This window comes from Rhincodon typus, chromosome 4 (assembly GCF_021869965.1).
Source record: "Rhincodon typus isolate 14 chromosome 4, sRhiTyp1.1, whole genome shotgun sequence".
Classification (NCBI taxonomy): Eukaryota; Metazoa; Chordata; class Chondrichthyes; order Orectolobiformes; family Rhincodontidae; genus Rhincodon; species Rhincodon typus.
Window position 1 is genome coordinate 10,323,871 of NC_063335.1, and position 13,630 is coordinate 10,337,500.

A 13,630-nucleotide genomic window follows, 5' to 3' on the forward strand; every position below is an offset into this window, starting at 1 on the left:
GCCTGTGTGTGTGCATACAGCCTGAGAGCCTGTGTGTGTGCATACAGTCTGAGAGCCTGTGTGTGTGCATACAGTCTGAGAGCATTCGGTCTGAGAGCCTGTGTGTAGTCTGTGTCTGTGTGTTCATACAGTCTGAGAGCCTGTGTGTACAGTCTGTGTGTGCATACAGTCGGAGAGCCTGTGTGTACAGTCTGCCTGTGTGCATACAGTGAGAGCCTGTGTGTACAGTCTGTGTGTGTGTGCATACAGTCTGAGAGTCTGTGTACAGTCTGTGTGTGCATACAGTCTGGGAGCCTGTGTCTGTGTCTACAGTCTGACAATGTGTGTACATTCTGTGTGTGTGTAGTCTGACTGTGTACAGTCTGAGAGTGTACAGTCTGTGTGCAGTCTGACAATGTGTGTGTAAAGTCAGTCTGTGTGTACAGTCTGACAGTGTACTGTCTGTGAATGTAGTCTGACATTGAGTGTGTACAGTGACTGTGTGTATACAGGGCAGCATCTGCGAACTCAAGGGCACCATCCCTCTCTTAGCATGTGACTCTTCTTCATCCTTTTCTCAGCCATTTCCTTCATTATCCCTTGTAGAACTGAATAGTGCCTTGAAATACCATCTATTGCATCATTTGTGCGTACAGTACACCCACAAACACATGATTTTCCATCAAGAAATCCACAAGTTTTACTTAAATTGTTCATGCCGTTTCTTTATTCACTTGTGAGATGAGGATGTTGCTGGCTGGGCCAGCATTCATTGCCCATCTCTAGTTGCCTTTGAGAAGGTGGTGGTGAGCTGCCTTCTTGAACTGCTACAGTCTATGTACTGTAGTTAGACCCACAACACCACTATTGAGAAAATTTCCAAGATTTTGACCCAGCCATAGTGATGGAACAGTGATATATTTCCAATTCAGGATGATGTGTGGTTTACAGTGGAACAAATGGTGGCGTTTCCATGTATCCGCTGCCCTTGTCCCTCAAGATATAAATGGCTGTGGGTTTGGAAGGTGTTGCCTAAGGAACCTTGGTAAATTTCTGCAGGGCATCTTGTAAATGGTACACATTGCTGGTGAGTGTTGATTGTGAAAGGAGTTGATGTTAATGGATGTGGTGCCAATTGGCCAGACTTGCACATCACGTAGTGCTGCCATTTCAAACCTGCAAATATCCTCACACAACAGATTTCCATCTCATAGTTATTATCAGCACCAAGACACAAGGGGATTTAAAACTAAAGCCTTCAGGTGTAACAACGTGTCTTGGTGGGAATAAATTGAATCACTACTGACCCCGAAACAAATATAGTAAGGTAGTCTGCAATTTAACAATAAACTAGTTGCGAAAGGAGTGCTGAAAACTGAAATACTTATTTAATTGTCCACAACAAATAAAATAATGGCCAGCAGGTGGGGAAATAATTAAGTATTCTAAATAATTTTTTTAATTATGAAAATTAAGAATGCAAATCAATACAACAGAACCACTCAACTCTTTTAAAATATTCCTTTAATAGGATTTAAATGTGTAACATAAATACTAATATTTTTCCAAGGAAAACAAGTCCTTGTACTATGATAAATTGAGGTCTACAATAAGTGCCTACATGTTTACAAAATCTAAAATTGTATTCCATTTTTGAAAACTCTCATAGAAGGCACCTACAATGTAATACTGAAGATATACAAATGACTTCATATAAAAGATAGGCCTTGTGTGCACAAAGTACAAAAATAAAGAACAAAAGTAGAGCTGAAATGGCACACAGCATTCAGCTCAACAGTACACCGTCATACATTCTAAAAATGGACTTCAGTTTAATTTGAGAATTATCTATTAGTTTTCATGCATTAATACTTTCATATGGCATTTTCTCTATAACGTTGTATAACAAAATCCTTCAAAAATTTTAAATAGCTTATACACTATAAATATTTCAGCTCCAGACCATGAATTAAACACTTCATTTTTAATCTCAAGGATTATTAAAATAATAAATTTCAGTTTATTTTATACATTTAAATGATTGTCATACTGTAGAAATGGCTTTTTAACATGTTGCTAAAAATATAGAGCAATGCTATTACTGAAGAAAATACACATTGCTCATTTAAACCAAAACCACAATCCAGAAAATTATTTGATCCTCCATTTGTGTTGTTATAATTATACAAGTCTTTAAAAAAGACTCATAGCATCAAATACTTACACTATATAACTATTTACTCTCACTGCTGTAGTACAAATTTTAATTCACAAAGGAGAAGGAAAGTTTACTTTCTTCAAAGTACTCCACCAAAAAACAAGAGGACCTTTAGACATGTTCTAAAACATGGTTTAAATTCTCCTTCCCACTTACCATTGTTCCTTCTCCTTTAACTGAAAGCAAAAATATTAACCTGTGATGTAAAAATACATTTTCTGCAGTCAATGCTTAAATACCATTTTTAAACATGTTTTACTCTTCTATGGGATATGGGCATTGCTAGTAAGGTTGTTGCCCATCCCTCACTGTCCTTGAGCTGTGTGGCTTGGTAGACTATTTTGGAGAGCAGTTAATTGCTAGCAAATTGCTGTAGGCCTGGAGTCACGTGTAGGCCTGATGGCAGATTTCCCTCTCTAAAGGAACTAGATGGATCTTTTGAGACGAGTTTTCAATTGTTAAACTGAATTTCAATTCCATCCGCTGCCAGAGTATGAGCCTGGCCCTCTGTATTACTAATTTAGTGACATTACCATCTCCACCTATTCAATTTTTAAAAGGCAGCACTGGTGAATAACTGTGCAAAAACACTTCATTTTCTGTTCTACTAAACTTCAATACTCTTCATTGCAAATATTTGCAGACAATGTATTTTGGTTTAACCAAGCTTTACAATTCATTTCTTCATTTTTCTTGACAGCACTATGTTAATGGAGCATGAACAAACTTTAAGAAAACTAACTACAATTTCAAAACAAGAGAATTTGATTTACTACAAAACCTTCAAATGGATAGAACTGGTGTCACTAATTTTGGCAGTGTTTAAAATACTTTATGGGGAATGTTTAGCTCTGAGAAACTTTAATAATACAAATGATGTGGGTTAGGGAATGTAATGGTATTTGCATAATGATGGTTATTGCGCACTCAATGGTAGGAAAAAGTACAGAACTACTACTATAGAAAGTGGCTGAAGGGTTCAGAAAAGATTTACAAGGATATTGCCAGGATTGGATGGTTTGAGCTTTAGGGAAAGGCTGCATGGGTTGGGGCTTTTTTTTTCCCTGGAGCGGCAGAGGCTGAGGGGTGGCCTTATAGAGGTTTATAAAATAATGGAGGGGCATCGATAGGGTGAATAACAAGGTCCTTTTTGCAGGGTAGGGAAGTCCAAAACTAGAGGCCATAGATTTGAGGTGAGAGGGGAAAGATTTTAAAGGGACCTGAGAGGCAACTTTTTCAGGCAGAGGGTGGTGCTTGTATGGAATGAGCTACCAGAGGAAGTGGTGAAGATGGGTACAATTACAACATTTAAAAGGCATCTGCATAGGAACATGAATAGGAAGGGTTTAAAGGGATACGGGCCAATGGGCCTAGATCAGTTTAGGATATCTGGTTAGCACGGACAAGTTGGATCAAAGGGTCTGTTTCCGTGCTGTATAACTCTATGACTCTATATTCGGAATGATGGGGAGAAGAAATATTCTCAGTATCAGGGTAAATCCACCAACAATACATTGGGGATGGAGGAGGGGTGGTTGGAACTGCAAGTCAAGATTTCAGGAAACAAGCTTTCTACTTTAGAAATGTATAGCAGTTGGTTAGGAAGTCAATTAAAACGGCTGAATGTCAAAGCAGGCTGATAAGACATTATCAAGTAAGCAATATCTATTCCTCATTTTCTATAAACATTTGGAAAACCAAGGTAAACCTGAGATTTCAACTTAAAATTTGAAGGCCCATTGTTGAACGGATACTAGAGATTTTCATAAATAATAGTTAATAACAAAAAAATGCTGAGTATTATTAAAGATCATTTGGAAAAAAACAGCCTGCGCTTATATAATATCTCATGTCTCAGAGGTACATTCTAAAATGCCTAAACCATTTTGAAGTGCAGTAGACTGTTATGACCTCAAATTATTCAAAAGATTCTTGCAGATGGAATAATTTCATTTGAAAATATTATCAGTGAAAGGCTTTAATTCTCTTCAAAAGCACAATGGGGTACTGGAATTAATTATGGATGCAATGGGCGAGTATGCATTCATTTAGAGGTAACAATGACTAAATGTAATGTTCCCCTATCAGACCAAATTACAATATTTTAAATAATGATAACATTATCAGGGCAGACTAGTTATTTGAAGTACTCAAAGTGTTATATATGAAAATGGAGAAGTAATGTGTTACATTTGCTGTAGGTTTCACCCCATGTTCTGCAAACTGTATTAAAGACGTTACCTTCATCTTACATTTATGCAATGGAGTTACTACCAGTCAGTTGCACTGCTCAAAACTTACTTCACCAACAAAAATAAATTGTGACAGTGGAAAGTTTCATGGAAAATGAGCATTGGCCATGAAAGTAGCTAATAATTAATCCTGTCTGATGTTGCTGAGAGTGGTTACTGGAGAAAGGACATTTTATTGCTGTGTAAAGCTGAAAGAAAGAAGTTGTATTTACATGTTCGGGACATCTCAGCCAATGGGTTACTTCAGAAATGTGGTAGCCAAGCTGTACCAAAGAAGGGGCAATTGGCCAGGACGAATCACCTTACTTTTTTTTAAAATAGGACAGATGAGATCCCTGTTCAAAGTTGATCTGAAAGAAGGTACAAATATTTCCAATAGTACCACCTCCAGCATATTGAGATGCCAACAATGATTATGCGCTCAAGTCTCTGAAGTGGGGCTTGAATCCACAACCTGCAGACCCTGAACCAAGAGTGGTACTAACTCAACGAAGGCTAAAGTCTTATCCCTTATATTCTATTGTATTTATCAGAGAGCAGGGGTGCGCTCAAAACTGTTCCCTTAATTTACTTAATTATCATCAAGCTGGGAAAATGAAATCACAGAAATTGCGATGCTTCTGACACTTCAATCCATATTCCTAAACTGATATTATCCATTAGAGACCAGACTTCAGCAGTAGTATTTAGTCTGATATCGGGCTCAGTTTAGATATTTTAGAAATCAGCACCATATCAAGGCTAAACAGTACGCTGTTAAGTTTGTTCATGTCCTTTAAAATAGTGTTACCAGTTCCTTCAAAGGTACCGTTTGCTGTAATACTGATTTAAGATGTAAACGATTTTCAAGACAATGATTACAAAACATACACACTTGAATCATATCAGTTTAAAGTGAGCATCAAGTTATGGCTGAACTACAACAAGTATTGCTGAAAACTGAACATCTTGCACATAGCCCATGTTAATCAATGAATGAGTTAATCAATGTGAATACTTATAGAAACCAGGAATGCTTTGATGGAACAGTATCACATTTCCGAGTTTCATTCATTCTAATACAGTCCAAAATTTGTAAAATTTGGCTTTAAAAGATTCTGCTTCAATAAAACGTTTGCTCATTACAACCCTAATTTCACTTTCATCCCACTATAATTTTCATCATCTTACTACGGCAAAGATCTTGATATACACTAAGTTTAAAAGTGATCCTAAAAAGCCGAATCTGCTCCAGAGTCAAGTTTGTTAAATAAAGTTTGCAGAGAACCCTGTTAATACTTGAATAAAATTACAGCTTACATTAAGTATGCTTATGTAGTGCATTTATAAGATATAATCATATATCTTTTAAAAAATATTATAAATGGAGAAGACTAGGTGTGAGGAGAATAATTATAAGGAGGTCTGCAGAGATGTGTTATTGCTGAATGTCAGAGAACTTACAGAACTTTATCTAAAATATTAAATTCCATATCTACAGCAACTGGCTGTTAGATTGTGGCAGTTAAATGTAGCGTCATCTTACAGCTAATTAGCTTGGTTCAGCGCAAGCTCATATTTCAACTAAGTAAATTAGTTTCATGTCTTTTTTCACCTCTGAAGCAGTTATTACAAAGGACAACCAATGTTTAAACTTTCTGGGGGTCACAAGTTGACCAAATCTAAAAAGAGTAGGTGCAAGTACAAACCACAGCACGAAGCATCAATGGATTTCATGCAAGACGATTTGAACTTCAGGCCAGTAACAATTATAAAATTGCTGGCATAGGACAGGGTTTTTAACAAACCTATGCAAAAAGATTGAGAATGTCTTTACAAGAAAGCTCACAAACTAATCAAGACACAGCAGCTAAGGTGTGCAATGCTATAGGTGATGCATAACTCACAGAAATTTGTGCACACCATTTAAGGAGCTATATGGTTACTGTAAAGGAGATTAACACAGCAAGTGATTGAATAAATTGTGCAGCTGAAATAAGTGCAGATCTTACTGTTATGAGGACAAATAATTTAAAAATATCATATGAAATAAAAACTATACTAACTGGAATTAGGAGTAGGTAATTCAAGCCCTCAAGCCTGCTCCATCACGAGAAGATTATGATTTATCTGATTATGGCCTCAACTCTAATTTCTTGTCTATTCCAAAATCCTTTGATTCCACCAGTAGGTGTAATTTTGAAAGTCGAAAGGTGGAAAGCAAAATAATGAGGTGTTTTCAATGAAAGTATCCAAAGAAAACCAAGCAGACATCAACAAATCTAATCTAATTTGGTAAGCATCCTGAGGAGTATGCTAAATCAGTTAAGTGATGTACATAAGGTGAACAATTTGGATGTTGTTCAGAACAACAGGATTCAAACTATCATAGATAATAGAGTTCGGAGATCAAGGGAAATGTAACCATTTTCACAGAACAATCACCCAATTCAATTATGCATCCTTATAACCATTGTTACTTTCTCTCTTTTCAAATTTGGGAGAATTAAACACAAAAGAAACAAAATATAAATAAATCTCCCCAAAAGAAAAGTTCAACAAGCCTAAACATTAATTAGGAAACACAAAGTTAACAATGTTACAAAACTGCATGACAGGTTAAGGAACACAGCAGGCCAAGCAGCATCAGAGGAGCAGGAAAGTTGACAATTTGGGTCAGGACCCGAAACATCAACTTTCCTGCTCCTCTGATGCTGCTTGGCCTGCTGTGCTCCTCCAACCCCATACTGTGTTGTCTCTAACTCCAGCATCTGCGGTTCTTGCTATCTCTGAAAGGTTAAGGGCTGTATTTTTCACTTTTGTTGAAAAATGGTTAATACCAATATTTAATATTATGTACAACTCACAAATTAAAAAAAAACGTTTATGGTTGCAAAACCTTGCATCTTGTTCAACTAGAGAAAGCAACTTATCACAATGCCACTGTAACGATGGTTTTTAACATTTTTTCATGCAACTAAAGAGCTCTTTAACTGGTTATAACAGAGCAAAATAATCATTAAGCCAGCTGTGAAGTGTATACAATGGCTGAGCAGCAGGTTTGAAAAGCCATGATAACTTTCATGCTATCCAATTAAGCTGTGTTCGTCAGTTAAGTGATGGAGAATTGTCAGAAACTGAAATCAAGCGCATTATATAATGGAATTAAGACTAGAAATGTGGGTCAATGGATATGAAGTTGACATGCATTACGGGATTGTCTGCCTTATCCTCCTGCTCCAACACATCTCCTGTAATACACATGCACTCTGGGTCTGAAAGCTCTACCAGCTAATTCACTTCTATCATTGTTCTGATAATATTTCAAAATCCTTAGCTAATATTAACAAAACTAAGTTCAAGTGTCACCTAGTTTCTATTCTGTATAAATCTATTTTTCCCTCTGATGAAAGAAACTCCGCTTTTCTTTTTGAAAATTTTCATGAAGCCACTTGAACGTGAACTGTACTAAAGACAACTCTGAACATGGGCGAAAGATGAAAGCACAAACCTTTTCAACAATTTGAAGAAGAATTTTTGGAAACAAATATGGTCTGAAATCCTTTCATTTAAAAAAAAGCTCCTCTTCACTTGAAAATGCAGTTTTATTACCAAATGACCAATAAGTTACCATAGTACTTCAACAAATGATTCACGCAACTGTAACCTTCTTGCCAGCACTAATACTGCTAAAAATCTAGTCAGATTCACCCCACTCCTCGGGCAAAGAGACACCCTTACAGCTCAGATAAAACTTGGTTGCAGTAAACCAAACTAGTCACAAGAAGTAAAATTACCCCTCAGGCACCAGAATATGTGCTAACAACAAGCAGTTGGTCTATTTCTTTACTTTAAAAATCTTAACTAAATTATTTAAATGTTCATTCATGTGCCAGTTGTCTAGATCTCGGAGTTACAGCATGTTAAATGTCTGTCCACTTTGTAGCTAACATGTTAAGCAGGCAGAGATAACAAGATGTAGAACTGGATGAACACAGCAGGCCAAGCAGCATCAGAGGAGCAGGTTAAGCAGGTAGTTCTGTTCACTTGTTTTAAAAAGCTCGAGCATCTGATCTGCCCAAACTCTTTCAGGGTGAAGTTTACTAAACACCCACTGTAATTTTGTATTTTGATAGTGGCTGTGTACATCAAGTATTCAAGTGTGAAGTCAGTGATTCAGTAGACTTTCCAGCAACTAAGACTAAAAGCTTGTACTGCATGTCACCTACTTGCCTGAATACGCTCCCTGGTTGGGAAGATCAGCACTGAGGCAAATTTGTAAAATTGGCTCATACTTTTGTGTTGAGGGCGGCACGGTGGCTCAGTGGTTAGTACTACTGCCTCACAGCTCCAGGGACCCAGGTTCAATTCCGCCCTCAGGTGACCATCTGCGTGGAATTTGCACATTTTCTCCGTGGGTTTCCTCCGGGTGCTCCGGTTTCCTCCCACAGTCCAAAGATGTGCAGGTTAGATGGATTGACCATGCTAAATTGCCCCACAGTGTCCAGGGATGTCCAGACTAGTTGGATTAGCCATGGGACATGCAGGATTACAGGGATAGGGTAGGGGGATGAATTTGGGTAGGATGCTCTTTAGAGGTTCAGTGTGGTGTTGATAGGCTGAATGGCTTGCTTCCGCACTGTAGGGATCTATGATGATATTACAATCTGTGAAATGCATTTGGATAGAATTGAACAATGGGAATTGAACAGTTGGTTTCGTACCTTGGATAACCTCTAGGGTCCAGGACAAACTCAATCGAATGAAATGATAGAACTGTATTAATGCATACTTAGTCAGTAAGGTCCAGATTCCATGAATGAATTAAAAATCATAGTATCCAATAGCACAGGTGGAAACCACTGGCCCATTGTGCATTTGTTAGCAATTTGAAAGAGCTACTCAATTTGTTTCACATTAGTGGGCTTTTCATTCAGATCTATAAAGTCTTCCATTGAAATGTTTATCCAATTCCCTTTTAAATTTGTTAATGGAATTGTTCCAGCAGCCTTTTAGGTAGTGCATTTCAGATCACATCCTGCAGTTAAAAAGAACTCATCTTGCCCCTGGTTCTTTTATCAATAATCTTAGATCTGGGTCCTTCAGTTACTGACTCTTCTGCTACTGGAAAAAAAACTTCTCCTTATTTACTCTTTCAAAACTCTTCAAGAGATTAAAAACATATATTAAATATCCTTGTGACCTTCTCTGCTCAGAGAGCAAACAGCCCAAAATTCTTTTATCCTTTTGTAAAAGAAGTTCCATATCCTCGGTACAATTCTAATAGATTTCCTGTGTATCCTAATACTTTGATTTGCTTTCAAAAGCATACACCAGCTGGAAAATCACCAGTGATCCATAAAACTTACAGCATAATTTCATTCCTTTTGTACTCTCTACCTGCATGTAAAGCTACATGCAAAGGTTTCTGGATTCTGCATTTTGAAAACGATGTCAACTTGTACTGCCAATTTCAAAGATTTGCATATACACAAATATCTCTGGTCTCCCTTTAAAACTGTGGGTACAAAATTTTAGCTGTGTTCATTTAGCTCCCTTGGGACATGGGAGGGTTAGTCAATAAATAATTTGATAAACTGGATATGGTTTGGGGGATATGCTTCATACAAAATGAGATTTTCCAGGTTTCAATCAAATTTCCGACTGTACTACTGGAAATCGAGCAGATGATACGATTAGTACCAAGAGGGGTTAAGCATTGCTCCTGTATCATCAAAAGTATTCATTGAGTTGTTTCAAAATATAAGAAATGAGTAGTGTCAGTGTACAGGACTTTAGTGTTTGTTACAGAATGACATTCTTTAGGAAGTTCCAGCATTTTGAACTACAAATATAAAATGTGTATGTGTTTTGAAGTTTGAAAATGACCTTAGGCATTCAAAGAGTTGGATACCTTTGCAATAAAGACTAAATTCAATGAAAGCAAATGAGAGGTGGAGTAAGGGAGATATAAAGAACCTGGAGCAAAGAAGCACACAATGTAAAGAACACCTAATCAGATAGTAAGATTGGCAGGTTGAAATAATAAAGAAACAACAGAAAACAGTTAAGTGTGAAAATAGGTACAGTGCAATTGAAAACATGACAGCAGGAGCACAGGTAGCTTGGATGAACAAGATTAAGTCAAAATAAGGAAATATAAAAACAGAAAGAGCCATAGCTGTTGGAAAGCTGAAACCAAAACAAAAATTGCTGGAGGAGCAGGTCTAGTAGCATCTGTGGAGAATGTGTCAGTTAATATTTTGAGTTCAGTGACTCTTATTCAGAACTGGAGAGTTCTGGAGATTGAAGAGTCACTGGACTTAAAGTGTTAACTCTGCTTTCTCTCCACACATGCTGCCAGACCTGCTGAATGTTTCCAAGCAATTCTGTTTTTGTTCTAACAAAAAAAGCCTCTGGTTAACCAGAAGAAATAGTCAAAGCAAAAAAAAAAGCATTCCCTTTTTTTTAAAATGTGTTTTGAATGGCTAGAAGATGACTTGCACTTATATACCAATTCTCACTACCATTTGACAGCCAATGGACTACTTATTGAAATACAGTCGCTGTTAAGCAATGCGATAATGGCCAGATAATGTTTTTTTTTTTCGGTAATTTGGATTGAGGAATAAATAGTGGCCATGACACAGAGGATAACTCCTCTGCTGTTTTCATTTTGAAATAATGCCACTGGATCTTTTATATCTACTTAAGCAGGCAGACAGGACTTTGGTTTAATGACTTATCCAAAACACAGCCCCTTCAACAGTGCAATGTTCTCCCTAGTAATGCACTGGAGTATCAGCCTTGAAGTTTGTGCTTGAGCCGTGAATGGGGCTTGGACTAAGAACTTTGTGGTTCAGGGAAGTTTTTGCCACCAACTGAGTCTGGCTGACAGAGAGAAAGCTATTATTCAATAAATTGACCTCCAAAAAAACACCGTCAACAAAGCAATGGGACTTGTAAAGTGCGAACAGCATGATTACAGAAAATCAAAGAATTGCAGATGCTGGATATCAGAAACAAAAGCAGAAATTGCTGGAAAAACACAGCAAGTCTAGCAGCATGGTGGAGAGAAAGCAGAATTAACATTTCGGGTCCAGAGACCGTTTAATAGAACTGGTTGATGCTGCCAGTTATGCTGAGCTTTTCCAGCTATTTCTGTTTTAACATCATCACGTATGCTTTAAGTTTCTGATCTCTATGAATACAGATGAATGCACTGGTGAAGTCCTAAGAAGCACGTATAGGACCAATAGATCTATTAAAAAGTAGGAAGTAAATTGCATTAAACAAATCTAGTTTAAATTAACAATTATCCTGACCTAAAGAGTGCACCCTTCAGAAAACAGGCTCATTACAGCTGCAATAGCAGAGGTAATTTCACAAAATTTCTTGTAGGATTGCAAGTGTGCTTAGGTCTTGGGGTTCATGAACATCATTACAGCTCAATAACGCTCACATTAGTGGCTGAAAAACTACTGGAGATTCTAAATAGGGGGAGCATTAGAAACGTATGTGCTAATGGATTTAAGGGTAGCTCAAGCTTCAGACATATTATCAAATTCTTCCAAAAATTGTTAAGTCTGTAGACAAAAGTTTTGCACTGGATGTAGGAAATTCAGAATTTCTGAGCAAAATTTGGTAAAGTACTAAGAAACATGTTGCAAAATTTAAGACCCAAACTATTAAGGGCAAAATAGGTGACATATGTGTAAACATAATTAAAAGGAAGAAAACAGAAAATGGTAACAAGTCAATTTTACATTGGAGCAAGCAGGGTGCCCCAGAGATATGATAAGATAACCAGGGACGTGTTCACTATAGCAAAAATGGCAGTTATGGTAATCTAACTAATGTGATCAAACTTATGAAAGCATTTGAAAGCAAAAATGGTGAAAAATGAAGAACTGAACATGAGGAATGTGAATTTAGATCAATAAGTGTAATGGAGGAGGTGAAAAGAAATCATTCCAGGAAAAATATTATTAGTTATTACAGTTGTATGGAATTTAAACACTGATGCATACCTGTTGGGTCAAAAGGCCCGCTTGTGCTCTAGATTATAAACTTAATACATGATTTAAACTGATGCAATATTGATCAAATTGCATCATGTCAAATCTTTCGGTATTGAATTCAATCAATTCCCTATTTTATGTCAAGTTGCACTTCACGGTACAAACTATAATCAAACAGTTCTAAGAAATAAATGCACTATAGCTAACTAATTTAAACTGCAATCATTTTAAATAAAATAAACAAAGCCCTTCATAAAAAGGCCTGTATAAAGATATATTTTGAATTCTACTTGCATTTAGAAGATGCCAAAGTTTAAATTTTGTATAGCTCATTGGCTTCTCTTCCTCTATATTTACTATGTAGGGAGTTGTAGTTCAGCCATTAAGCATGCATTCCACAAGAGCAAGTTAAATGCAGACTTGTCCTGATTTTATAAGATGCAATGTCTTTCTGAATCATAAAAATCCTGACAAAGCAACCACTAGGCTTAGTAAAAGTGCAGATGAGGAGAGGATTGTCTTTGCAGAGTCAGATGAATCCAGTAATGAAACTTGCATCTGTGAGGTGGTAAGTGCTGACAGAGGTACATGGGCCATTAAAGTTGGACTACCAGATTGTATGAGAGAGTCAATCTTCTCAGCCTCTTTATTGCAAGCCTCAATCTAGAATAACAAAAACAGTTATTAATACTTAAAAGAATTTTCAAAAGTAAACATTTAAAAATGCTCAGGATTACATTTTGTACAGTTTGGACCACACCAATGACAAAGACACAATATAATTGTAAATGCCGAGTTAACGCAAAGAAATTTCAAGAAATCAATGGTGTTACCATCACTGAATCCCCCACTATCAACATCGTGAGGGTTATCAAGGACAAGAAACTCAACTGGACTCACCACTTAAATGCAGTGGCTACAAGTGCATGTCAGAAGCTGGGAATACTGCGGCGAGCAACTCACCTCCTAACTCCTCAAAGCCTGTCCATCATCTACAAGGCACAAGTCAGGAGTGTGATGGAATACTCCCCACTTGCCTGGATGAGTGCAGCCCCAACAACACTCAAGAAGCTTGACACCATCCAGGACAAAGCAGCCCGCTTGATTGGCACTACATCCACAAGCATCCACTCCTTCCACCACCGACGCTCAGTAGCAGCGGTGTGTACCATCTACAAAAT

At 37.2% G+C, this 13,630-nt stretch overlaps 1 protein-coding gene across 2 annotated transcripts in view; it reads right to left on the minus strand.

The window, feature by feature from the left end:
* Nucleotides 1-8,977: 8,977 nt before the first annotated feature.
* Nucleotides 8,978-13,630, minus strand: part of reck (reversion-inducing-cysteine-rich protein with kazal motifs) — a 166,182-nt gene continuing 161,529 nt past the window's right edge. For both annotated transcript variants that reach the window (XM_048596336.1, XM_048596337.1), the window contains one exon: nucleotides 8,978-13,112. In XM_048596336.1, coding sequence (XP_048452293.1) covers nucleotides 12,906-13,112 — 207 coding nt within the window. In that variant the 3' untranslated portion in view covers nucleotides 8,978-12,905. The remainder of the gene's footprint in view (nucleotides 13,113-13,630) is intronic.